Consider the following 25,241-nt stretch of genomic DNA (forward strand, 5'->3'; position numbering starts at 1 on the left):
TGTCATATCAAAGTTGAGAAGTCAAGCTTGGATCAGCAAACTAACCAAAAATACAAAGCCCCATGTTCATCAGGCTTGTGTTCTTAAAGACCTCCTTTACAGTAGCCTAGTGGTATTATCAATAGATTATTAATCCAAAGACCACTGTAATATTCTGGGGACCTGTGTTCAAATCCCACCATGGCAGATGGTGGAATTTGAATTCTGTAATACTCTGGAAATAAGAATCTAATGATGACCATGAATCATTGCCAATTATTAGGGAAAAACCCATCTGGTTCATGAATGTCTTTTAGGGAAGGAAATCTGCCATCCTCACCTGGTCTGCCTTACATGTGACTCTAGACTACAGCAATGTGGCTGACTCAACTGCCCTCTGGGCAATTAGGGATGAACAGTAAATGCTGCCCTAGCCAGCGATGTCCATATCCATGAATGAATTTTAGAAAAGCAAAGCTTGGCAACTTAAACAAGCCAAGAAAATCAGCTGAATAACTCCCATTGCTTAAAACAAATATTGGGCAACTCCTAGTGAGGCTGAATGCAGAATATGGAAGTAGACCATCATGCACAGATCCCCAACATGGTTGCTGTTGAGTCAGTGGCAAGTTCAATAGCTGGGTCATAGATTCTGGCTGCATCCTCAAAGACATCTAATGAGCTTGCTGTTGGCACAAGACCAAGATGCTACCCAGATCTGTGATACAAGGACATCTGTCTGCGAGACCACAGGTTTAGCCGGATATTAGTCAGTTACTGGGCAGTCCTTGCTGGCATCCAGAATGCCTGGAGATCAGCAGTCAGGAAAAGTGCTAGAAGAAATGACTGGAGTCGAAAAGAGATGCTGCCTAGGGTCAAAATCATCAGTTGACCTCAAGTCAATACCAAATATCTATGCTGCAAAAGGGACTGCCACTCACAAGTTGGCCTCTACAACCACAGCAGATAATGTCCAATACAAAAGAGACATACACAGTCTATCATCTTCGGACATGTCAAACTTTGAATTAGAATTAGGTTTTATTGTCACATGTACTCAAGTACAGGGATACGGGAGTACAGTGAAAAGCTTACAATATTGCCATTCATGACACCACCTTAGCTACAACGTACCTAGGTACAAAATCTTAGGTTAAAAAGTAGAAAAATGAAGAAATAAGTTAGAAGTTTGTTTAATAAAACCCTTGAAGTGCCATGGAACATTTGATTACATTAGTGGTGATATAGAAATTCAAATTACTGTTAAAAAATAAGCCTTCATTACAATCGAGATTTTACTAAAATGTAAATATTTTATTTTTTGAAAACTATGTCTTTAACATTCCAATAATCTGGCAGTATAGCCCATGAAGGAGTATACCTATTGTAATAATGTAACCAGCCTCTCAAAGACCATGACTAGGCTAACTTCATAAAAACAATTATACCATTTTGTTTCTACAGTGTGAATATGCTGAAAAAGCAGTGGTGTAGTGGCAGTGCCACAGGTCTAGTAATCCAGAGTCCCTCGGCAATGCTCTGGGGACATTGGTCAAAATGTGACCACAGAAGATTGAATTCCTACCGTGTGGAAGCAGGACATTTGGCCCATCGAGTGCACACCAACCCTCCGTAAATCATCCCACCCAGACACATTCTCCTACCTTAGCCCTGTACCCCTGCATTTCCCAGGGAAAATCCACCTACATACATATCCCTGGATATTATGGGCAATTTAACATGGCCAATCCACCTAACTTGCACATATTTAGACTGTGGAAGGAAACCTAAGCAGACATGGAGAGAACGTGCAAACTCCATACAGTCAGCAGAGGATGGAATCACACCTGGGTCCCTGGCGATGTGAGGCAGTAGTGCTAACCACTGAGCCACTCTGCCATCCGATGGTGAACTTTGAATTCAATTAAAACAAAAATCAGGTATCAACAGCCAGACAATTGTTATAAAATTCCAATTGGTTCACTAATGCCCTTTAAGGAAGCAAATATGCCCATCCTACCTGGTGTGGTATACATATTACTCCAGACCCAGGGAAACAAGGTTGATTTTTAAAGTGCCCTCTGAAATAGCCCAAATGCCATTCAGTTGCATCAAATAAAAGGAATGAAATTGGATGGACCATCTGACATTGACCTACATAACACAAACAACAGCAGCAAACTCAACCCTGTCAAGCCGGTAAAGAACCCCTTACAGATATCTGGATCTAGTGCCAAAAGTGGGACAGCTGTCTTACAGACTAGTCAAATAACATGTGACAATCATACTCATGGACTCATACCTTAAAGTTCACTTGGCACACTTGGCATGACAGACCCAGTAGAGATGGTAGCACAGTGGTATGCAGTCAGAGGAGTTGCCCTGGAAGACCTCAACTCTGACTCAGAACCCAAGAAATCGCATGGCATCATGTCAAACATGGGCAAGGAAACCTCCTGTTGATTACCATGTAACACCTGTCCTCAGTTTATGAATCAGTGCTCCTCCATATGGAGCGCCACTTGTAGGATCTACTGGGGTGACAAGGCTACAGAATGTACTCCGAGTGGGAAACTTCAAAGTCCTTCAATAAAAGTGGCTAAGTTACACCACGACTTAGTGAGCTGGCCAAGTACAGTTCCTCCAGCAGCTCTGTGGCAGGTTGTGCAGCAAGCAAAGAGGGAAAAACATCTGTCCATGGCAACGTCGGTAGGAATGACCATCACACAGTTACTGTGGACTTAAAGTCCCATCTTCACAATGAGGATAACATCCATGCAAAATAGAACAGACTTCGAACAGATCTAGCAACTCAAAAAAGTGGTCATCCATGAGGTATTGTGACATTAGCAGCAGGAGAATTGTATTCAATAATAATCCATAATCTCATGGGCCTAATCTAACCCACACTCTACCATGGTTCAATAAAACACACAGAGCATGCCAGGAACAACATCAGGCATGCCTGAAAATGATGCACTAACCTAGTGAATCTATAATGCAGGACTACTTGCACATCAAGCAAAGGAAGCAGCGAGAAAATAAGACAGGGCTAAATGATCTAATAACCAATGGATCACAGCTAGACTCTGCAACCCTGCCACATCCAGTCATAAAGGGCAGTGGACAGTTAAACAAAATAGACGACGTGTCTTTAGTGATGAGGGAAGCCCAGACAAAGCTAAAACTGAAGTTTTCAGCATCACAACATTAAGTCTTCAACCAATTAGATTCACTCCATGTAACATCAAAAAAATGGCTGAAGGCTCAGGATACTGCAAAGCATATGGGCCCTGCCTGACAATATTCCAGCAATAGTAGAGGAAGACCTGTATCCTAGAACTGGCTGTGCTCCTAGCTAAGCTGTTCCAGTACTGCTGACATCTATGTGGCAATGTGGAAAATTGCCCAGAAATCAATGTCCATTAAAAAGTAGGACAAATCCAACCTGGTCAATTGCTACCTGTCAATCAACACTCAATCATCAAAGTGAGAGATGGGTTTGACAACAGTGCTATCAAGTGACACTTGCACAGATGCGCAGGTCACTCAATGGTGCTCAGTTTGGATTCCACACAGGCCACTCAGCTCCTGACCTCATAGCAGCCTTGGTCCAGACATGAAAAACTGAGACTCCAGAAGTAAGGCAAGATTGTCTGACCTTGACATCAAGGCAACACTTGAACACACATGGCATTAAGGAGCCCTAGCAAAACTAGATTCAACGGGAATTAGCAGAAAAACTCTGCTGGTCAGAGTCATTCCTACCACAAACAAAGATGATTATAGTTCTTTGAGGTCAATTAGCTCAGCCACAAGACATCACAGCAGCCCTCTCCTTGGTATCCCTACATCACACAGACTGCTGCAGTTCAAGAAGGCAGTTCCTCACCACTTTATCCAGGGCATTAGGAGTGGGCAGTATATCCTAGTTCAACCAGCATCTGAAGAACTAGCAGCGAGTTCTAAAAAGAAAATTACACTTAAAAAAACTCAGACTACAATTGGACATGTGTATACTGTATCTCCCTCACTATACAGCAAAGAGTCACTGCATATCAATACAATTGCTACCATTCGAAGAAGCATTTTAAAATCTAACTTGGGGAAGAAAAATATCCAATTTCGACAGTGTCTGTACCTGCCATCCTTACCTGGTTTTGCCTACATGTGATTCAGAATCACAGCAACTGCCCTCAGGACAATTTAGAATCAACAACTAATGATGCCCACATCCCATGAAAAATATCAAAAACACCAATTATGCCCAGCTTGAAATATCCCTGGTTCATTATAGGAGCTGATGACATTTTTTTTATTCATTGATGGGATGAGGGCATCGCCAGCAAGGCCAACATTTATTACCCATCCCTAATTGCCCCGAGGGCAGTCAAGAGTCATCACATTGCTGTGGGTCTGGAGTCATGTAGGCCAGACCAGGTATGGGTGGCAATTTCCTTCCCTAAAAGGACATTCGTGAACCAGATCGGTTTGTTCAACAGTCAATTATGGTTTCATGGTCATCAGGAGACTCCTAATTCCAGATTTTTATTGAATTCAAGTTCCACCCTCTGTCATGGCAGGATTCAAACCTGGGTCCCCAGAACATTGCCTGGGTCTCTGGATTAACAGTCCAGCAATACCACCACTAGGCCATCACCTCCCGAACGGATAGCAAACAAAATAACCACAGTATTATAGCTCTTAATACATGGACAGATTCCTGAGAAATCATAATTCACCTGCTTTCAGCGTGTTTTCAGGAATAAAGTGATGGATCTTTGTTGAATCTTACAGTGGAGACTACTACAATCTATTCAATTGAAACAACAATAATTTACCAGTCTTCCACACCTTAATAGGGGAACAGAATCAGGAAGCAAAGTTGATGAAGCTAAATCACTTCTCCATCTCCTGTTAGAACAGAGATCTTTTACAGCAATTTAACAAAATTAAGATCTAAGTGGAGGAAAAATATCTTAACAAGGTATTGGCAATACAAATATTTAATACAGAAAAATATAATGTGGTAGCATAACTTGTAAGTAGGACTGCAAAAAACTTCAGTTGTTCCATCAATTTGCAGGCCACAGTTTTGCATAAATCAAAGGAAGAATATATTAAGTGTAGGCTGGTGGATAATTTCATCTTGTGTATTGTGTTTCCCTCAGTTCATCATTCAAATCTCCAAAGTTACTGTAGCTTCTGGTCTAAGGTTGTTGCTTGGTGAAAGGAATTCTGGAACATATCCACATGGGGGCTGGTAAGGAGGGACTTGAAAGACGGAAGTGGACTAATCATCTTATCATGGTGTCTTTCTAAAGCCGTGGAGACAGTTGTGTATATAGGTGGGATGATAGCATTACAATCATCAGGAGCAGTGCAGAGCACATGCGGCATGCTAGAGACTGCATCAGAGATTGTTACAGCATTTGCAAAAGAGGGTATCGTAGAATCAGTTGATCCACTCAACTGAATATCAGTCATTTCCACGAAGTTACCGCTCTCCATGACTGTGCAATCACTCTCCATCTCTCGAGGTAGAAAGTCCTTTAGAAGCTTTGGGGAAGCATGTTCCTTGTCGATCTGCACTCGGATTTCCTCTTTGTGAACTGTTCTAATGTGCTTCTTGAGGTTACTTGGATGACGGCACCGCTTTCCACAGACCTAACGCATAACCAGAGCACAAAATTACTGTAGGGGTGTAAAGGAAAGTTACCAGAATGCCAGGAAAGAGCGGGAAGATGGGAAGGTAGCAATTGAACACTTTAATGCAGGAATACTGTAAGGATTATAGGATCACAGCATTTGAACACAAATTGTTACAGGTAATGCAGGAATACTACAGCTGAATGCCAGTGAACAACTTGCATTCATGTAACATACTTTACATAATAAACACACAAAGTACTTCACAAGAGCATTATAAAACAATATATGTTACACTGAACCATATTTTAAAAAAATAGTTCGGATGATGAAAAGTTTGAAAAGAAAAGAACAAGTAGCTTCAAGCACTACATTAAAACAGAACAGAGACTCAGCTATGAAAGGAGGGCATTCCAGCTAAATACATGGACACCACAGTGAAGCAGTTAGCATCGGGGATTGCATAAGAACCTATATTTATTGGAGTGCAATTATCTGGGCCTGAGAGAGATTGCTGAGGAAAGGAAGAACATGAAAACAAGAATGAGAATGTTAAAATCAAGACACCTCTTGACAAAGAGCCAAAAGTAGATCTGTGCTCATAGGTTATTACAGGAAGTACAGGAACACTGAAAATAATGTAGAACTCATAACTAATACAATTACCCTTTCTTAAAATTATATTTTTAATAAATTAATCATTTTAAGTTTTTAAATCATTTAATAACTCTTGGAAGCAAACTATGTTAAACCACAAATAATCAAGTCCCAGACACTTTTTGCAAAACTGGAGGAAAACTCTCAACTGAATGGAGTTCTACCTTGTACAAAATGAAGATGGTTATGGGTTGTTGCAGGCCAGTCATCTCCAACCCCAGGACATCTCTTGTGTGATACCTCAGGGTAGTGTCCTATACTCAACCATCTTCGGGTACTTCGTCAAGAATCTTTCATCCATCATAAAGGTCAGAAGTGGCAATATTTGCTGATGATTGCACAATGTTCAACACCATCTGCAACTCCTCCAATACTGCAGCAGCCAAAACTTCATGCAGCAAGACATTAGGCTTGGGCTGAGAAACAACAAGTAACATTTGTGCCAGAAAGTGCCAGGCAATGACCACCTCCAACATGAGAGAATCTAAAGAATCCTTCCTTGACATTTAACTGCACTACCATCACCGAATCCTCCAGCAACATCCTAGATACTACTATTGACCAGAAATTTAAGCACTTCAGCCACAAGAGAGGGCAAAGGCTGGGAATGTCGCAGAAAGCAACTCAACTAATAGGTCCCCAAAACCTGTCCACCATCTACAAAGCACAAATGTTGTGTGTGACAGAATATTCTCCACATCCTGAGTGTAGCTCCATCAATGCTTTAAGCAGTTCTTGGACACCATCCAAGACAAAGTCCATTTGATTGAAACCCCATTCACCACCTTAAATGTTTATTCCTTCCACCTCCAGTATTCAGTGAAAGCATTACATACCATCTCCAAGATGAATTTTTTCAATTCACCAAGGCTCCATTGATGGGACTTTCCAATACCAGTGTCTACCAATAGACAAACAAGGAGCATCACCACCTCCCTCCATGTCTTAATCAATCCAGACTTGGAACTATATCACCATTCCTTTACTGTCACGAATTAAAATCCTCAAAATCCCCCCATAAAAGCACAGTGGATGTACCTACAGCAGAGTTACTGCAGTGATTCAGGAAGGTGACTCACTATTACTTTCTCAAGGGAAATTGTGGCTGGGCAATAAATGTTAACCTAGCTAGTGAAGTCCAGGAAGTAAGCATCCAGGGACCCAATTTAGTTCATGAAATGGAATGAGATAAATGTCCAGTCCCTGGAATGCTTATCCCGTCTAAGGCAAACTCAAGTTTCACATACCCAAATCTCCAGGAATGTTATTCCTGAAGAAACAAAGAACAAAGCAGCACAGGAGCAGGCCCTTTAGCTCTCCAAGCCTGCACCAACACATTTTGCCCTTCCATACTGAAACTGTCTTCACTTACAGGATCCATATCCCTCTATTCCCTTCCTATTCATGTATTTGTCCTGGTGTTTGTTGCTACTGTGTCTGCTTCCACCACTTCCTCTGGCAGCATGTTCCAGGCATTCACCACTGTGTGTACCTCGCTCATTTCTTTTAAACTTCCCTCAAAGCAAACAAATGGGAAGAACAACAGGAATTCCTCTCCAATTAACAAACAAGCAAACTCTAGAAGATAGCTGAAACACACAACTAAGTCACCCCAACAGCCTCCTATATTCTTTAATTAAAACCTATCCTTTCAAATATTTCCTTATTGCTGCAATTTTCAAGTCCTAACAACATTCTTGTAAATCTTCTCTTGTACTGTCTCCAAAGCGATTATGTCCTTCCTCTCAGTGACCACAACTGTACACAAATATAAGCTGTGGCATAACCAGCATTCTATATAATTCCATAACACATACCTGCTTTTGTGCTCTATATTTTATCCTGTAAAGGAATGCATTCAAATGTCTTCTTTACCACCTCTCTTACCTATATGGTCACCTTCAAAGACATGGGGACATGCTTTCTTACTTCCTCTACCACTCTCAATATCCTCCCGTTTGTTGTGTTCCCTTGCTTCGTTTGTCATCGCCAAATGCATCACATCAGACTTCTCCAGATTGAATTCCATTTGTCACTTTACTGCCTACTCAAACAAACTATTTATGTCTTCTTGCAATCTATAGCCACCGACTTCACTATGAACTACCTGGTTAAATTTGCAGATGACAAAAATTAAGTGCAAACCATTAATATATACAAAAAGAAGCAAGAGATCCAACACTCAGCCCTGTGAAACAATACTGGAAACGTCATTCCATTTGCAAAAACATTCAAAGATCTTGTTTCCTGTCACTAAGGCAGTTTTGGAGTGTAGGATTAATGGTTAAATAATCAAATATAATTTTGAGGAGAGGTCTCCCAAGTACCAATGTACCAAACCCAAAACCACGTCCATCTGCAAAGTAGAAGGCAACAAATACATGGGAACACCACCACCTCCAGGTTCCCCTCCAAGCCACTCACTGTTCTGACTTGGAAATATGTCACCATTCCTTCACTGTCACCCGACTCAAAATCCTGGAAATCTACCCACCTAAGGCATCATAGGTCTACCTGCTGCAATTCATAAGGCAGCTCACAACCACCTTCTTGAGGGCAACTAGGTGTGAGCAAAGCCATGCCCATATCCCACAAGTGAATAAAAGAAAGAACTATCATCACTGGCTGTTCACCCGTGCCCAGAAAAATGTCCTGCAGCTACGCTATGGCATTCTTAACCCCTAGCACAGGGAAGCAATATACCATCTTAAGGCTGCATCTATGGACACTGAAATACTTGGCTGTTTTCCTGATTAACGAATTCCCTATCACTACTGCTCCTCACTACTTCTTCCTCCTCACTTGTACAACTGAGCCACCCATGGTGCCACCAACTTCGCTCTGACTGCACTCCGAGGAACTAATGTCCTCACCAAAATGGGAATCCGATTAGTGAGCAGGACCTCAGTAGAGTCTTGTACGACTTGTCTGGTGGTCACCCATTCCCATGTTCCTAGTCTGCAGCGTAACCACCTCTCTGCACTTGATATCCACATAGCTCTCAGCCTTGTAGATGTGCAATAGTTATTCCAACTGCTGCTCAAGCACCAAAACCTGCAGCTCAAGTTTCTGCAGCTGGTGACACTTCCTGCAAATGCTGTTGGCTCAATCACCAATAGTGGCCATGACTTCCCATGTACAACAGGATGCACATTCCACATGATCAAAATACCCTGCCGTGACTTACTTTACTTCACTAATGTTAACATTATTTTAATTTTGGTTTATTTATGTAAATTTCATACAACTAGGCTTTAATTCAATAGGCCTTGCAATTATTGATGAATCTTACTACTACTAAATCTAACTAACACACAAGTCCTGAACAGCAATGGCTGATTTACCAACTAACCAACTCATGACTTTTGTCTGACATCACTAGTTTTCTGTCTTAATCCAGCTGAGTTGCAGCTATCAGACCTGCCTCATCTTTCATTGCTGTCCTGAAGGTAAACACTCTGGGCCTAATGTAATTTTGATCAAACATCACTGTAATGGGAAAGAGAGGAAAGCCAATCACTTTACTGTTCTTCCATAATGCCTGTCTCAGGGTCTTTTTCCTCTAAGTGCTGCTAACTGCCCATGTTTCGATTCTCTGCTCAATTGCTCCTGTAGGTGGAACTGTCTGTTGGGGTTGCTCCACTCAGTTGCTCGTCTCAAATATGACACACAAAATCACATTCATTTACACAGCAACATTCTATCTGGTTTATTAGCTCAGTCACATTTATCACATTGCACAAGCTGAAAAGTGTAGAAATATTTTTCTTACTTTATCTCACATTGTTTAGTGACATGCTAAGAAAATAGGTTGAAACTGGCCAATGAGACTCAAATGTAGCACATGACATAATTCAATGTTACCTCATGGATGACAATTATTTCCTTGCTAAACTGACAGCAACTAAATTTAGTTCCTCAAATTAGAAAGCAGTGTTAGAAACCAGAAATTCTAGGTCACGAAAGAAACACTGATTGTCTATATAGGCTGACATTCCAGAGAACAGAATATATCACTAGAAGCTGAAGAATAACAATTCAGACGATCTCAACCAGAACTTTATGCACATCTACTTATGTGTCAAAGAAAGATGCTCAAGTCCAAACTAAAATATTATTCACAATAGCAAATTAACATTTATGAAGCCTTTCACAGTCACAGAATGGCAGAAAGCATTTTCTAACCAGTTATGTAGCAGAATGGCCCAAATAACAGATAAAATACAAATAGCCTGAATTAAAGCAGCTACCATCAGACCTTAATCAACCAAGGGCTACTTCACCATGGAAACCAGGGTTTAGCTTGTTCATCAATAAACAGTTCCTTCCACATCAGTTTTTCTCTAGCAAAAATGAAGACCAACCAACCAGTCAGTGTTAGCTGGGACAGTACAAGCCTTTTATGATTTTTCTTCATCACAGTTCATTTTGATTAATTTTTTTTTTACATTTTAGGGAGATCTCAGCCAGGCTGAGGACATGTTGTGATAAGTGTGACAGGACCTTGATGCTTGGGAAATTGGAGAGTCATTGGTTTGGGATGAGGAGTTATGAAAGGAGGAAGAAGAGATAGTCACCAGAGTTCTTGCATTTGACTGCTATCTGATTTTTCACCCTTATTGGCCAAGCTGTTATTCCGTTTCTTCATTGTCTCTCTAGGACATTACCTGACTGTAATGAAATACTAACTGTATAGTTATGCTGCTTGGGCCTGTGTGAAAATGGCACAAATTTTGATGGAACAACTAGACCTTCCCTATTAATTTTTAATGCTTGAACCCCTTCAAAAACAGTTTCACTAAGTTAAGGGTTAAATTTTAATAGCAAAAAACCACAGGAACACAGATGTACAAACACAATCAGCAAGATAGCATCAGCCTTGGGTGAAACATAGGCAATGCAGTATAAAATCTGGGAAACTGCAGAAATATAGCAATCGCATTATGTAATGCTATAATATTTTGGACAAAGCTGAGTGGAGTTGATTTTACACTTCATGGTGATAAGACTAGCTCTCCTTGCACATGCATGAAAATTTCTGAAGGGTCCAGACCCAAAATGTCAGCTTTCCTGCTCCTCTGATGCTGCTTGGCCTGCTGTGTTCATCCAGATCTACACCTTGTTATCTCATGAAAATGGTGATCCTGTTTCAGGAGTGTCCTCTCAATTTCTCGACTTGTGCGATAACATTGTATGCCAGCCTTGTTTGATGTTGCAGCTAAGGCTCAATATATATGCTAATGTTCAATAATTTGCGTAAATGTCAAAATCTATAATCACTATGCCTCATGATTTTATGTAGACATTAAACCTACTGCTGTGCTATTAAAAACAGTGGTCTTCTGCTACCAAATATAAACACTGTGGATACAAGAGGAAAAGAAACTTCAGAAATAGCAGCCACATTTCAGAATACCAGCTTCACAGTTCCTCCAAAAACTCAATGATTTGATCTGGCAAGTGCTAAACTGTACAAGCCAGGCAGGCCCAGACTCAGATGGCCTGAGGTGTATCGACAAGTTTTGGGCAAATTGGATCATAGACAATGAACTTTCACTTCTTGGAAAATGGGTTCAGACCAAACTTTTCTGCAAGTCCAAATAAGAGGTGATACATACACAGTTTCAATCCAGGTTAGAACGAGCACAGGCCTACAGTACAAAATGCAAGGTAATTCAGCTACAATTGGCTTGGTAATTTCTCTCAGATGCAGGATACATATCTGCACTGTGCAAAAAAAAACTTTGCTTATTAGGAGCAGTTGGAAATGGGGCCCATGATGCAGTTGAATTAGTTTAATCTGAATCCAGCTGTGTGCTACCTGATAAGAAAGGGCCTGAATATGGCATGTGGTACACACAACCTCAGTTTGCTACAAAACAAAGTGAGTAAACATCATTTTTACACAATGCCAACCTGCAGATCATATTTACATAAACCCCACCTGCAATTAACCATCACGTTTACATCACAATTACCATTTGTGAAAAACAATCACCTGGACACAAACCCCCACACAAAATAAACCATCACCTTTAGACAAAGCCCACTTGTGGAAAGCCATCACCTACAGAAACCCAATTCACAATAAGCCATCACTGATCTTCAGAGCCCTTCCACAATTAACCCATACACAAAGCCCATTTGTGAAATACTATTGCTTTCACACAAATCCAACCTGCAATAAACTATCAGAGACAACAAGGTGTAGAGCTGGACAAGCACAGCAGGCCAAGCAGCATCAGAGTAGCAGGAAAGCTGACGTTTCGGGTCTAGACCCTTCTTCAGAAATAAACTACTTTTGCAAAGTGGCTGGATCTGTCCACAGAAATGACCCAGAGCTTCCAGTTGCCCACCATTTCAACACACCACTGTGTTTCAATGCCAACATATCTGTCGCAGGCCTGCTGCAGTGTTCCAGCAAGCCTCAGTGCAAGGTCGAAGAACAACATCATTTTCTACCTGGGCACCCTGCAACCTCTAGGACTCAATATTGAGTTCAAAAACTTTAGAGACCCTGACTCCATCCTTCTATACTTTTAATTCATCCCACACCTGGTCCCATTATGACATGGGTTGCTTTTAGCATAGTCACCCATTCATACGTAATCCTAGGCCCATTATCAATTATATGAGTTGCATTCAGCAAAGCTAACCCATTTTCTCACTCGTAGCTCTTATTGTTATTTATTCAGCTTCTGTCCATAAATACCTACTAATAGTTCTGACAAAGTCACTGGACTTGAGAAACTAACTCTGCTATTTTCCCTCACAGATGCTGCCAGACTTGCTGAGTTTCTCCAGCAATTTTGGCAGTAATAAACCATCACCTTTACTCAAAGCCTATCTGCAGTAAACCATCGCCTTTACGTAGTTGTTGGTCTTCAGCAGTACTTACACGGCACTGATAAGGCAGCTCCCCTGTGTGGGTCCACGTATGCCTCTTCAGCTCTGACAAGCGATAAAATGCCTGTAGACAGAACTTGCACTGGAACTTCTTAATGCCACTGTGAACCAAAATGGAAGGAAAGGTATGGCAGCAATCCAACATTCTTGCCACAGTCATTTCATAAATTTAAAATATTACACCAAAGCAGCAGAAACAGGATTCTGCCATTGAACTGTCTTAACGTGTTTGCTTATTCCATTAGAGCACAGCTGATTAAGACCTCAACTCCATTTTCCTACCTTTGTCTATATTTCTCAATGCTGACAAATATGCATTATTCTGTTAGTATTGAATACTTCATTTGACCCAGTATCTGCTGCACATTGGAGAGAGTGATTTCGATCACCCTTTCCTGAAATAGTGCTTGCTAATTTCACTTCTAATGATCTTGTGCAATTTTAAGATGGGACCCCTTGTTCTTGATTTCCCCCACATAAGGAAATAGTTACTTCAAATCAACCATTTAAAATCTATGTAATTTTTAGATCAATCCTCAACTTTCTAAGTTCAAAGGAATAACAGCCCAACGTTATGAAACCTGTCCTCAAATTTTAATAACTTAAGTATTAGCTGTGCCTCAACCGTAGAAATCTCATACTCAAGTAAGAAGGCTGGGGATTAAGGTTTCATGCCCAATGCTCAAATACAAAATCTAGGCTGATACTTCAGTGCAATACTGAGGGAGTTCATGACTTTAGGAGGTGCCTTTTACAGATAAGCATTATACTGAGGCCCTGTCTGCCCTTCTAGGTGGATATGAATGATTCTAAAGCGAAGATCTACGGAGTCCTCATCAATATTTGTCCCTCAACCAATATCGTTGGAAGAGATTAGCTGGCCACTTACTGCAACGTTTTTGTGGGATCTTGCTTTACACATTCCTACAATAGTAACTATACTTCAAAAAGGCTGAGAGACATATGGAGTATCTTTCACAACCTTTAAGTTTAATTTCCCTTAACTTTTCTTGGATGTTGCTGGTACAACTCACCAACTGCCTACCATCCAGGAACCCCAGTTCTTTGATTGTACCTGCAGAAAATCTTGTGGCTCTTGTAGTGTTTCACAGCCTGACCGCAGAATTCACAGAGCTGCACCAGGGGTGGTTTTCCTTTTGATGCTTCCATATGCTTCACACGGATGTGCTGAGTTAGGTCATCTGAAATGTTTTTAAACTCCTGGTTAATGAAGTATCACTGTTTAGATTTCAGTGCACTTCTAGCACTAAACACACAGGAACTTCAAAAATCAAATCATATTTTTACATGTTCTGTGCACAATATCAAACATCTCACAGCCACTGAAGTCTGTTACAATATTGTTCAAGGATGCTCACTGTCTTCCATTAGCTCACACAAGTGACTTCATACATGTTACACTGGCATGCTATTAGAACAGTATAAGAGACATCGCAGAGGGTTGGCCTGTCTTTATAAATATCCACACAGGAGATTTTATTTTTAATTAATCATTGTTGGAATGAGAGTGTCACAAACCAATCCAGAATTAACTTCCTATCTCCAGTGGTACAGTTAGGTTTTACTCCTGATCATCATTTCAGACTCAATTCAATTTGAACTACATTTTTTATAAAAGTCTATATGAAAAGTAACCGATCAATGACCATTTGTGGAGTTAAGTTCCAAATTATTGAAATATTTTCAAACTTCACTTCTGAAAGGTCAAGATCTCATTTTTAAAGCCAATTTGCCTAGTCTTAAAATCCCCAAACAGTGGAACTAGTTTCTATCTGACTGTCCCATCAGTTCCCCTTAATAATTCGAAAACTTCAAAGTGATACCTTAACCATCTAAGTTCCAGGAAATATAACACGAGTTTGTGTAATCTCTCATGATTTAACCTTTAGAGTTGTGCAGTCGCTTTGGTAAATCTATGACCCACTCCCTCCATGCCTACTACATTTTTCCCAAAGGTACAGTGCACAGAACTAGACATAGAAGGAATTAGTGGAGTAGGAGCAGGCTATTCAGCTCCTTGAGCCTGCTCCACCATTCTAGATTATGACTGATAATCTGCCTCAATGCCATTTTCCTGAACTACTCCCCATATCTCGATATCATTAGTATCTTGAATCTATCAACCTCTATCCTGAACATACTCAATAACTGTGCTCCTGCAGCCCTTTGGTTAGAGAATTCCAAGGATTCTGTGTTATCTCAGTTTGAAATAGTTTACCTTTACCTTAACCTTAATTTCCTCATTCAAAGAATCCTTCCTCCAAACAAGGGAAGCACCCTTTCTGCATATACCCTGTCTAGCCCTTTACAAATTATGAATTCTTTATGAATTTGTATTAAATAACCCATTAAATAAATTCTAGAGAATACAATCTCCTCAATGTCTCCTCAGAGGACAGTCCAACCATCCTATGAATTAGACTGGTGAACCACCTTTGAACTCTTTCTACAGAAAACATATTCCCCCTTAAAGGGAATCAAAACTGTACATCATATGTCCGGTTCAAACAAGTGAAGCAAGAAATTTTCACTCTTGTACTCAAATCGTCTTGCATAAAAGACCAACATACCATGTTGCTTCCTAATTATTTACTTCACTGCACATTAGCTTTCAGTGATTTATGAATAAGGATACAGGTCCCTTTGGACATCAACAGTTCGAAACTTTAATCATTTACTCTGCACTTCCATCCATCCTTCCAAAATGGGCAACTTCACATTTGTATTTCATCTGACATGTTCTTGTCCACTCATCAAGTCCAATTCCCATTGAAGCCTCTTTGCATCATCCCCACAATGCTCATTCCCACCAAGTTTTGTGTCATTTGCAAACATGGGAACATTACAGGTGGTCTCTACATCCAAATGATGGATATGGTTTATATACAGCTGGGCCCCAAGCCTTGAACTTTGTCGTACACCCACTAATACTTTCCTACTTTGTTTTCACTCTACTGACTAATCTTCCATCCATGCTAGTAATTATCCCCAACTTTGTTTATTTACCACCAGACAGGAGCCTACTTGGAAGCTTTCTGAAAAGTCAAATATGCCACCACCCCATCAGTTTCCCCTTATATACGATTAGAAACATCCTCAAAAACTCCAACATGTCTATTGAACATTATTTCTCCTTTATAAAATCTATGCTGGCTTTGCAAAGTATTTCAGGTGTGACCTTTAACATGTCTTCTACATTCACCCATTTTGTCGGAGTCCTCTTGAAATCCACCATTCTATTTGCCTTTCTTATTATTTTCTGTTTTGTCCAGAACATTTTATCGATTTAAGTACACAGAAGCCCAAGTCTCTTTGGAGCACTACTGTCTCTAACATGTCACCATTTAGAAAGTACCTTGTTCTACTCTTTTAAACTCTACTTGTCACAGTTTTGCATATTCACTTAATCTATCAATTATGTTTTGTAAATGTGTTGGAGTTTTGGTACAATGGTATCCTGACTATTCCAGAATCCTATTGGAAGGCATGCATTAAGACCTTAAGTCCTCAATTGCAGACATGGATCAGAAAGATTTTATGATGTAGTTACATAAGATTAGTTGCAAAAAGGGAAAGGTGTGAAATTCAACTTCATCCATGGCATAAAACAATTTGTAGCAGATCAGTTGTTGGTTGCTGCAAGGCCTTTGTGCAGAAGTGGGTATACAAACAAATAAATTCTGTCGAACTGGGTGTGTGGAGTGGCATCCCAAACAATGAAACAATGAGAATGCCCTTACTACTACAGCCATCTGGTCCTGCAGATCTTCAAGTCTCAAACCAGACCCTGTGAGGAACGTTCGCAAGGGAAGGTGTAATGACAAAACAAAAAACAAAACAGACACCTACTTTATACCCTGCTCAATCTTCTTTACCAATGAAGTCAATAAAAAGGAAATGAGACCCAATGAATGACGGGCAATCTATCCATTACATAGAATTTCACTCCTAAACGATTTCTGTGGATTTTCACCACAATGATGTACTGAGTTATTGAATATAATGGTAAGTTTACCAGATGATCACAGAATCCATTCACCTGAAAAACATTTTACTCATACTTACTTTTCACTTTATATGCCTTGTCACACAGGCTACACTGATGGGGCCTGGCATCCCCATGGTATGCCACGTGGTCACGCAGCTTTTCCATGGACTTGAGTTGTTTCCCACACTGGTCACACTGATATAATTTCTTGCTGTGATGGGTTTTCTGGTGTTGGCTAAGCTGACAGCTAGAAAAACAAAGTGACTTTCAATCGTCCATTTTGTTAACCATTAGAACATCTTCTGAAAGAAAAAGTGCTGGTGCTCAGGGTACCAAACAATCTGAAAACTTTAATATGAGTGTGCAAAATCAATTACTTGCTAATAAATTAGACAACTGAGGTGTGCATGAGAGGAGGGAGTAGGGAAGAGAATGGCATAAAATTTGGTATCAAAATTGACAAAGGCCTTTGCCGAAATGATTCTTGAGCAAGCCATGTATCAGGATACTAGAAGGCTCTGAGAAAATTTACATCCTATCATTTAAGAGCTTGATGATTCATGTCTCCTGATTTACCTTCCATTTTTTCCTCTCCCAAAAAAGGTAATATAGACCAACATTTCTCCACTCTTCCATATATTAGTTTGTTTTTAGTCATATTTAAATGTGCATAGATATTAAATTAATCAATCTACATTTGTCATTGAATTATTTTACCACTTATCTGGTTCACTAATGTTCTTTAGGGAAGGAAACCGCCATTCTTACCTGGTCTATACTACATGTAATTCCTGACCCATAGCAATGTGGTTGACTATTAACAACCCTCTGGGAGCCAGCATTGCCCTCATCCCGTGAATGAATTAAAAAAAAAACAACACTTTTAATAACACATTTCCCCCAACGGCTTGCAACAAAAAAGCAAATTTAACACAGAAATACACAGGTCAGCAATGTTGAGCGTGATGGGGCAAGCGGGGTGGTATTTAGTGTGAGATAGAATATGGGAAGCAAAGTATTGAATGAGCTGAAGTTTGCATCAGCTGAAAATTTGCAGACTGACCCAAAAGATCATTGGAATAAAATCACAGAATGGTTACAGCACAGAAAATGTTCTTTTGCCTTTCATGTTCACGTCGACTCTCTGGAAGAATAATTTAGTTAATCCTGCTTGCCCACCTTTCTCATCTCTCCCTGGAAAGCATCTTCAGATGTTCATCCAATAGTCAAGTCAGAAGGTGGAACAGACAGAGGATTTCAAAGGCAGGGGCCTAGCTGGATGATGGCACAGAGATGAAAGTAAATAACCTCTTTGATGGAAAGAATATGGTGCTAGAAGCTCAGCTGCAGCTAGAACAGGATATAGAGGTTTCAAACTGTTTGATTCAGCTTGAGATTATGGCCAGGGCTGTAAGTATTGGCTTTGGTATTTCCATCACTTTGCTGGAAGTTACTACAGCTTTTCTAAGAATGAGGTCGGATAAGCAGTTTTGAGAACACAGGCAGTGGAGTAGGTGAGAGAAGTGGTGGTCAAATAGAATTTGACTTTATCAACGAACATGTGGAACCATACAATCTAATGTTGCAAAGGGATAGGCTATAGATAAGGAAAAGGAGAGGTAAACCCAAGGTGACAGTGCAGGTAAGGGAAGAGAAGCCATTGCTGAAGAACCTCTGTTGAATCAACTGAAGAAAATCTAATCAAATTGAACGATAAATGGAAGTTATCGGAGAATGATGCAGCTCATTGTGTAAAAATGCAACCACAAAGAAACTGAGGAAATGTAAAATAGCACTTTAATGTGGATCTCATCCACAATTTTATTTAGAGCTATTTTAGTGCTGCAGAGTGGATGCAAAACTAACTGGAAGTTATGGGAGAAGCACATTGCTGTGTTTGTGTGTGCACGCACACGTACATGGATGCAAAAGTCTCTGCACATAGCCCTGGGCCAATATTCCATTTTTCTGTTCTATAAGCAGCACAGGGTTTACAAGGTTAGAACCAAATTCCAGACAAGAATTAAACAGGAAAATGAGGGTACACTGAAATAGCTATAAGCACCACCACAATCTTGGTACCGATTATGTTATTGAACTAACATTCAGAGAACAGGAGTTCAGACTCCATCATGGCCATCAGTTTGAGAAGCTAAATTTCATTACTTGCTTTAAAATCTGAAAATAAAACAGTGGTAGCCGTAAACGTGACACAGAACATATCAGACCATTATAAAAATCCAAATGTTTTACGAATATCTTTTAGGGAAGGAACCCTGGCATCCTCATCAAGATTGCCCTCTATGTGACTCCAGCCCCGTGTCAATATCATTGATTCTTAATTATCTTTTAAAAAGTTATTCAGTTGAAAGGAACTGGTTTAAGGTAATGGTCCACCATCATCCTGGCAATAAATACCAGCGCTGACCATATTCTAGTATGAATTAAAAAAGCTAACTGGCTGCGCAACACAATACATCATACTTGACGTGCTGTGATAACCCAGAGTTCTGTAGAAGCAGCAACTCACCTGTAACTGAACAATTTCACACACACATCACAGCTGAACAATTCCCCACCAGCAGAAACCTGATGAGAGAGGTAGCGTGTATATGGCAGCAGCTTCTTACAACCTTCACATCTCAGTCGTTTCCTTTCCAGAATGTCATCTCCATCTTCTGAAAGGTCCTTGGTTATTAGTACAGAGTCCTTCTGTTGTTTCTCCTTTGATCGTTTTGGTCTTCCGCAATGTGTCACTAACGAAGATTCCACATTCAAAGATGGCAAAACACTGGTGCTATTTTTGACACTACCATGAACACCACTGTTTGAGTTTCTCTCCTCCACAGCAATATTTAGAATTTCAGGCACAGCCTTTTTCTGGGATTCACTTATTCTCACTTTGGTCCACTGACATGAAACTTTACAATTCTCTGATTTGGCAATAATATCTTGATTCTCTTTCCTGCCATTCGCATGAATTAGTCCGGTCTTTGGACATCTTGATTTTCTGTTAGAAGCAATTGTTCTAGCTAATCTGGCAGTCTGCAATCGAGTTTTGATTTTGGCCAAGCATGGTCTGTGAACCTTTTTGTTAACAACTGATTCATTATTCATTTCAGTCTTGCAAGGTGGACTCACCGCCTGTACAGAATTATCTTCCTTCATTCTCTTAAGCAACTCTAGGTTTTCCAAGTCTAAACCCACTTCTTGGTTCCTTACAAGAACATTTCTTAATTTACAGATCTCTTTGTCTAATATTTGACCATTACCATTAATTCCACTCTTCTCCATGTGAAGCTTTACTGGTACACAAACATTCAAACTCTGAGCAGCTGAAAGGAAGTCACTCATGTGACAACCTGGGACCTTAGAAGTATAAAAATACTCTAACAAATGGCTAAAACCCTCCAAGCTCACTGTGTCCAGAACAACTGTGCACTCCTGGTTATTCTTGCTCAGGGTTGTATAAAAGTAGCTGCTGCATGCAGACAAGATGTTTTTATGAGCATGAAAAGTCTTTCCCTCCACAACAACTGCAATATCACAAAATAAACCTATAGCTCGCTGTTCATAAAGTTTCTGAAGAATTGCTTGACAGTGATTGTAACGTTCTTTAATATAGGAAGGACTCTCCATTTCCTCCAAAAGATTCAATGAATTTGCACTTGCATTAAGACTTCTCAAAAGGAGAAACGAATAGCAGGCCAAATCAAGCACCACAAATGCTTAAAAAGTGCAGTTTGTAATGATCTACAATCCAAATGTTCTCAGTTCCTCTGAAGAAGCTGCTTCTTCTCAATGTGTTTACTGTAAAAACAATTAAAGTAGTAATTTAAATCAGAAGGACTTTTTACATTAAATTTTGTATCTAACACTAACAACCACTTGCATTTATATAGCACCGCTAACAATGAAAACAAAATCACAAGTTGCTTCCTAGGTGTATTATAAACAAAATTTGAAACTGGCAATATTATTATGTCAGGTGCAAAAAGCTTGGTCAAAAATATAGCTTTTAAGGAGCATCTTAAGAGGAAAGAGGAGAAGCAAGGCAACAAGATTTAATAAGAGAACTGATGACCTTCAGCCAGTCACCAATGAAGTAACTGAGAGTTGGGCAATGCCACGGGAGTGGAAATAATCTTCATAACGGTACGGCTATGTAGTCAGGACGGGATTCACGGATGGATCCAGGGGAAGTGAAGAACAACCAGAGATTATGATGCAGAAGTAGGAATATAAGTGATTACAGGTGATTCTCGGATGGTCATACAGCTCAGGTTCATGAAATAGTCACATCTGGTCTCAATTTCCAAAGCAAAAAGGCAGTGCCTTTTGCAAGCTTTAGGGTTAAATGATTCCTCCGCAGTGCAGTAAAGTATTATAATAACGTACAGTCGCTCATGCGGGAGTACAAGCATCCCAACATCTCGCGCTCACGTAAAACACTTCAAGTTTTACTCATGGGACTTATTTTGACATACTTCACTCGCTTAAGTAGGTTCTTAAGTGCCTCTGTCCATTTTATTCTGATCCGCGGTTACTTCCTCAAACTTCCCTTGACGTTGACAAGTCATTCTGTGAGCAAGGAGGGAAGTTAACGGACGTTTTTCAAATCCGCCGGCTCCCGGCTGCACTGCAAGCAATGTCAAAGAGAACGGGTCTTCTGGGAAGTCGGGGCAGCAGAACTCCAAGACGGCAGGCTCTGCGCCCGGGATTACACCGCCATGAAGCCGCTGTCACCGGCCCGGTCTGTGGGACAGGGATTCCCCCGCGGCCCCTCTCCGCCGGCTGTACCCGGGAGACAGGGAGAGCCCACTCGGGGGGGGGGAAGCAGCCCGACTGCGGCCTTCACCCGCACACGCCAAGCTGGGCCCTGAAACAACTTTCTTTATGGGAAAAAAAAGAAATAAACCCTCGCGCCCCAGCTCTAAGGACCTCCCTTCTCCCCCCCCTCACCTTCAAAGGAATCTAGAACACACTCCTTCACCGGCGACCACCCGCCGCCTCTGGCCTTTGACCTCTGACCCCCGACTTCGCGGAGCCAGGCGGCCCTCGGGGAGGACAGGGGGGAGGTGGTTGCTAGGTGACCGGTTGCTCAGAGGCCATCTCACTGATCGCGATCGGGTTCCTCACTTTTTGACGGGTTGGGCTTTGAGGGAGATGCCAGTGTAGGCTGCAGTTTCACTGATAGCTTTGTAGGTTGTCGCACCAATTATCAAGTGGGAGTGGATTGAGCAGCTCTTGGTGCTCTGTCAGTTTGGAAGGTCTCGCCTTTGAAGATGCCTTTGCCATTTTACACATGATTCTGCATCTGCTTCCACGTGTTCATGTCAGCAGAGCAGACCTGGAGGCTTCAAGACTGTCTTTGAAACATTTCCTTTAACCCCGGGAAATATAGTGATGTGCAGCCACATGTGAGAAGATGTCATGATCTGTGGAAGGAACCAGAAGCAAAGTCCACAGTGATTTTGTCCATGGAGAAAGAGCAAGCTAACGTTTCGATTCTAGACATCTCTTCTGACAGCCACTGACAGGGATCATGGTGAGCAGTGCTGCAAGGTGCAGTGTGTTTGGAATAGGAGCATAGGTCTTTTTGAACATGATTTGGAGAGTCACAGTTTCCTGACTCTTGGTGATCTGGCTGCTTTTCATGTGTTCAGGTGCTCTTCCAGTTGTGTTTAGCAGCTCTATTTTCTCTTTGCCTTGCGATACCAGAAGGGTAGCAACTCTTCACAGCACCAGGCATTTACGTCCAATTCTCTTAGCAGCTTGCGCTGATCCGATGGTACCTGCGTATCAATAACCAAAGCCCAACCCAGATACCCAACATCTCAAAGGGCCCACCTAATTCCTCAGAGTGGACAGGACCGTCTCTCCAATGTGTGTCCACCTGCATTCACCTGGTTTGCATGGACACGGCAGGTGTAGCTTTTGCACGCTCATCAAAATCAGAATGTGTCCATCAACAAGTTCAGATCAGGCAGAATTTTGGGATCACCCTCTCCCTTCCTTGATGACTCAGTGGAAATGGCATTTGAAAACCAGAATGTTGAGTGGTACTGATATTTTCACCTCTTGCCCAGTTCCATTCCTGCCAGCGGCGCGACCTGATATTTCAGCCCTTTAAGAGGGTTGAGCACTTAGGAAGGATTAGATATTCAACAGCAAATTCAATGCAAAATTAGCCCTTCTTAAATAGCTTATAATTTAGCCTAGACACTGGAATATATATAAATGTTGTCTATAATTCATTTTCTTCAATTTGAGAGTTTACAAGTACAACGAGTCTGCACCTCCGTTTGGAAGCATTTAGATAATTGATTTCTGTTAATTGCATTCTGTTGACTTTAGTTATTACTCATAAAGTTCGCTTGGTAATTGTACACCAAGGCACTCCAGCACAGAAGAATATAATGACACCTGTAGCCTCTGTTCTGCTCGTCTGATACTACAGAAATAAGGAATTCAAGTATACTCAAATAGTTGAAACCACTGTAGGAATTGAAATATTACATGAATATTTCTATCTGGCAATTTAACTTGCATGAATATTTCCTTTGAAGCATTTGATCCATAAGGTTCTTGCAAAGATTTTTAGCTCGAGTTGTGGATGAGGTTGTTGGCTTGCTCGCCAAGCTGGCTAGTTATCGTACAGATGTTTCATCACCAAGCTAGGTTACATCATAAGTGCAGCCTCCAATGAAGCGGTGTTGTTCTACTCCGCTTGGAATTTATATGATCCGGTCTGTTAAGTTGGGTTGTGTTATTTCCGGTTCTGTTCTGCATGGGTTTGTATATGGTGTCTAATTCCACATGTTTGTTGATTGCATTACAGGTTGAAAACCAGGCCTATGGGAATTCCCATGCGTGTCTGTGGTTGGCTTCGGCTAAGATGGTCACGTTGTCCCAGTTAAATTGATGGCCTTCATTGTCCGAGTGCAATGAGATGTGGGAAAGTTTGTCATGTCGTTTTGCTGCTAGCTGGTGTTTATGTATCCTAATGGCTAGTTTCCTTCCGGTCTGGCCAATGTAATGTTTGTTATTTAGTTCGAGACAGTGACCATGGAGGAAGGATGGAATTGGTAGTGAACAGTTTGTAGCAGGGACTGAAAAAAAATAGCTTTGGCCTACTGATATTTAACTATGGAAGTTACAGCTATTTTGGGAATGGATACCAGATAGGCAATCTGACAATAAAAATGTGGGGGGACAGAGAGAGGTGGTCATGAGGAAGAGTTGGGTGTTATCAGTATACATGTGGAAGTGGACCCATGTTCGTGATATACAGCCAAGGAGTAACATGTAGATGCATTCAAGGAGAGAGCCAAGGGCAGAAATTGGGGGACTCCATGGTTAATGTTGCAAAAGTTGGGAAGAGAAAACATCTCTGTAATTGCTCTGACTACAGCTGAATAGATGAGTGAAACCAAACAAAGGCATTGCCTCTGAACTAGACAGTGAAAGGGATGATAGAGGAGGGATGATGTACAATGGAATCATGATGTACAATGGAATCGTACGCAGAGAATGTAATTTGTGATTTGAACTGCTTAAGTGCTGTGCTGGGCAAAATGTCAAGACCCTAGTTGGGTATTGCAGCCAATTCTTGGCACATTACCGTAGATAAGAAGCACTCAGAGAGAATGCAAATGACATTTACAAGAATGCCTCTGGGCATGAAGTTTAGGTATATGGGGAAACCAAAGAAATTGGTGTTTTTGTCCTTAAATAAATATTGAGAGAATATTTGATAGAGGTGTTCAAAAACATGAAGGATTTTGTTGTAAATAAAGCAAAACCATTTCCAGTGATAGATGGATCAGTGGATCTAGATTTAGGATATTTTGCAAAAGAGCTCGAGGTAATTTGAGGATTTTTTGTTTGTGAAGAACAAGACATTTAATCAAAAATGCCTAAAAGAGTGTTGAAAGGAGATTCTGTAATAACTTTCAAAAGGAATACCTGCCCAAAGAAAAATACTTGACAGGGTAATGCGGAAAGAGCAGAGAGTGGGACTAATTGGCTAACTGTCCCA

At 40.8% G+C, this 25,241-nt stretch overlaps 1 protein-coding gene across 3 annotated transcripts; it reads right to left on the reverse strand.

The window, feature by feature from the left end:
* Window positions 1–925: 925 nt before the first annotated feature.
* Window positions 926–22,256, reverse strand: LOC109912970 (myoneurin-like). 3 transcript variants are annotated; one of them, XM_048595078.1, is made up of 6 exons: window positions 22,163–22,256; window positions 19,731–21,010; window positions 17,278–17,447; window positions 14,267–14,393; window positions 13,184–13,292; window positions 926–5,646 (listed from the first exon to the last, which is right to left on the reverse strand). In XM_048595078.1, the coding sequence occupies exons 2-6, from the start codon at window positions 20,837–20,839 to the stop codon at window positions 5,173–5,175; spliced, it is 1,989 nt and encodes a 662-aa protein (XP_048451035.1). In that variant the 5' UTR covers window positions 20,840–21,010; window positions 22,163–22,256; the 3' UTR covers window positions 926–5,172. The 3 variants fall into 3 exon arrangements, with proteins under 3 accessions (XP_048451035.1, XP_048451036.1, XP_048451037.1); XM_048595079.1 differs by lacking the exon at window positions 22,163–22,256 and adding an exon at window positions 21,688–22,026; XM_048595080.1 differs by lacking the exon at window positions 22,163–22,256 and adding an exon at window positions 21,285–21,669.
* Window positions 22,257–25,241: the final 2,985 nt, after the last annotated feature.

This window comes from Rhincodon typus, chromosome 3 (assembly GCF_021869965.1).
Source record: "Rhincodon typus isolate 14 chromosome 3, sRhiTyp1.1, whole genome shotgun sequence".
Lineage (NCBI taxonomy): Eukaryota > Metazoa > Chordata > Chondrichthyes > Orectolobiformes > Rhincodontidae > Rhincodon > Rhincodon typus.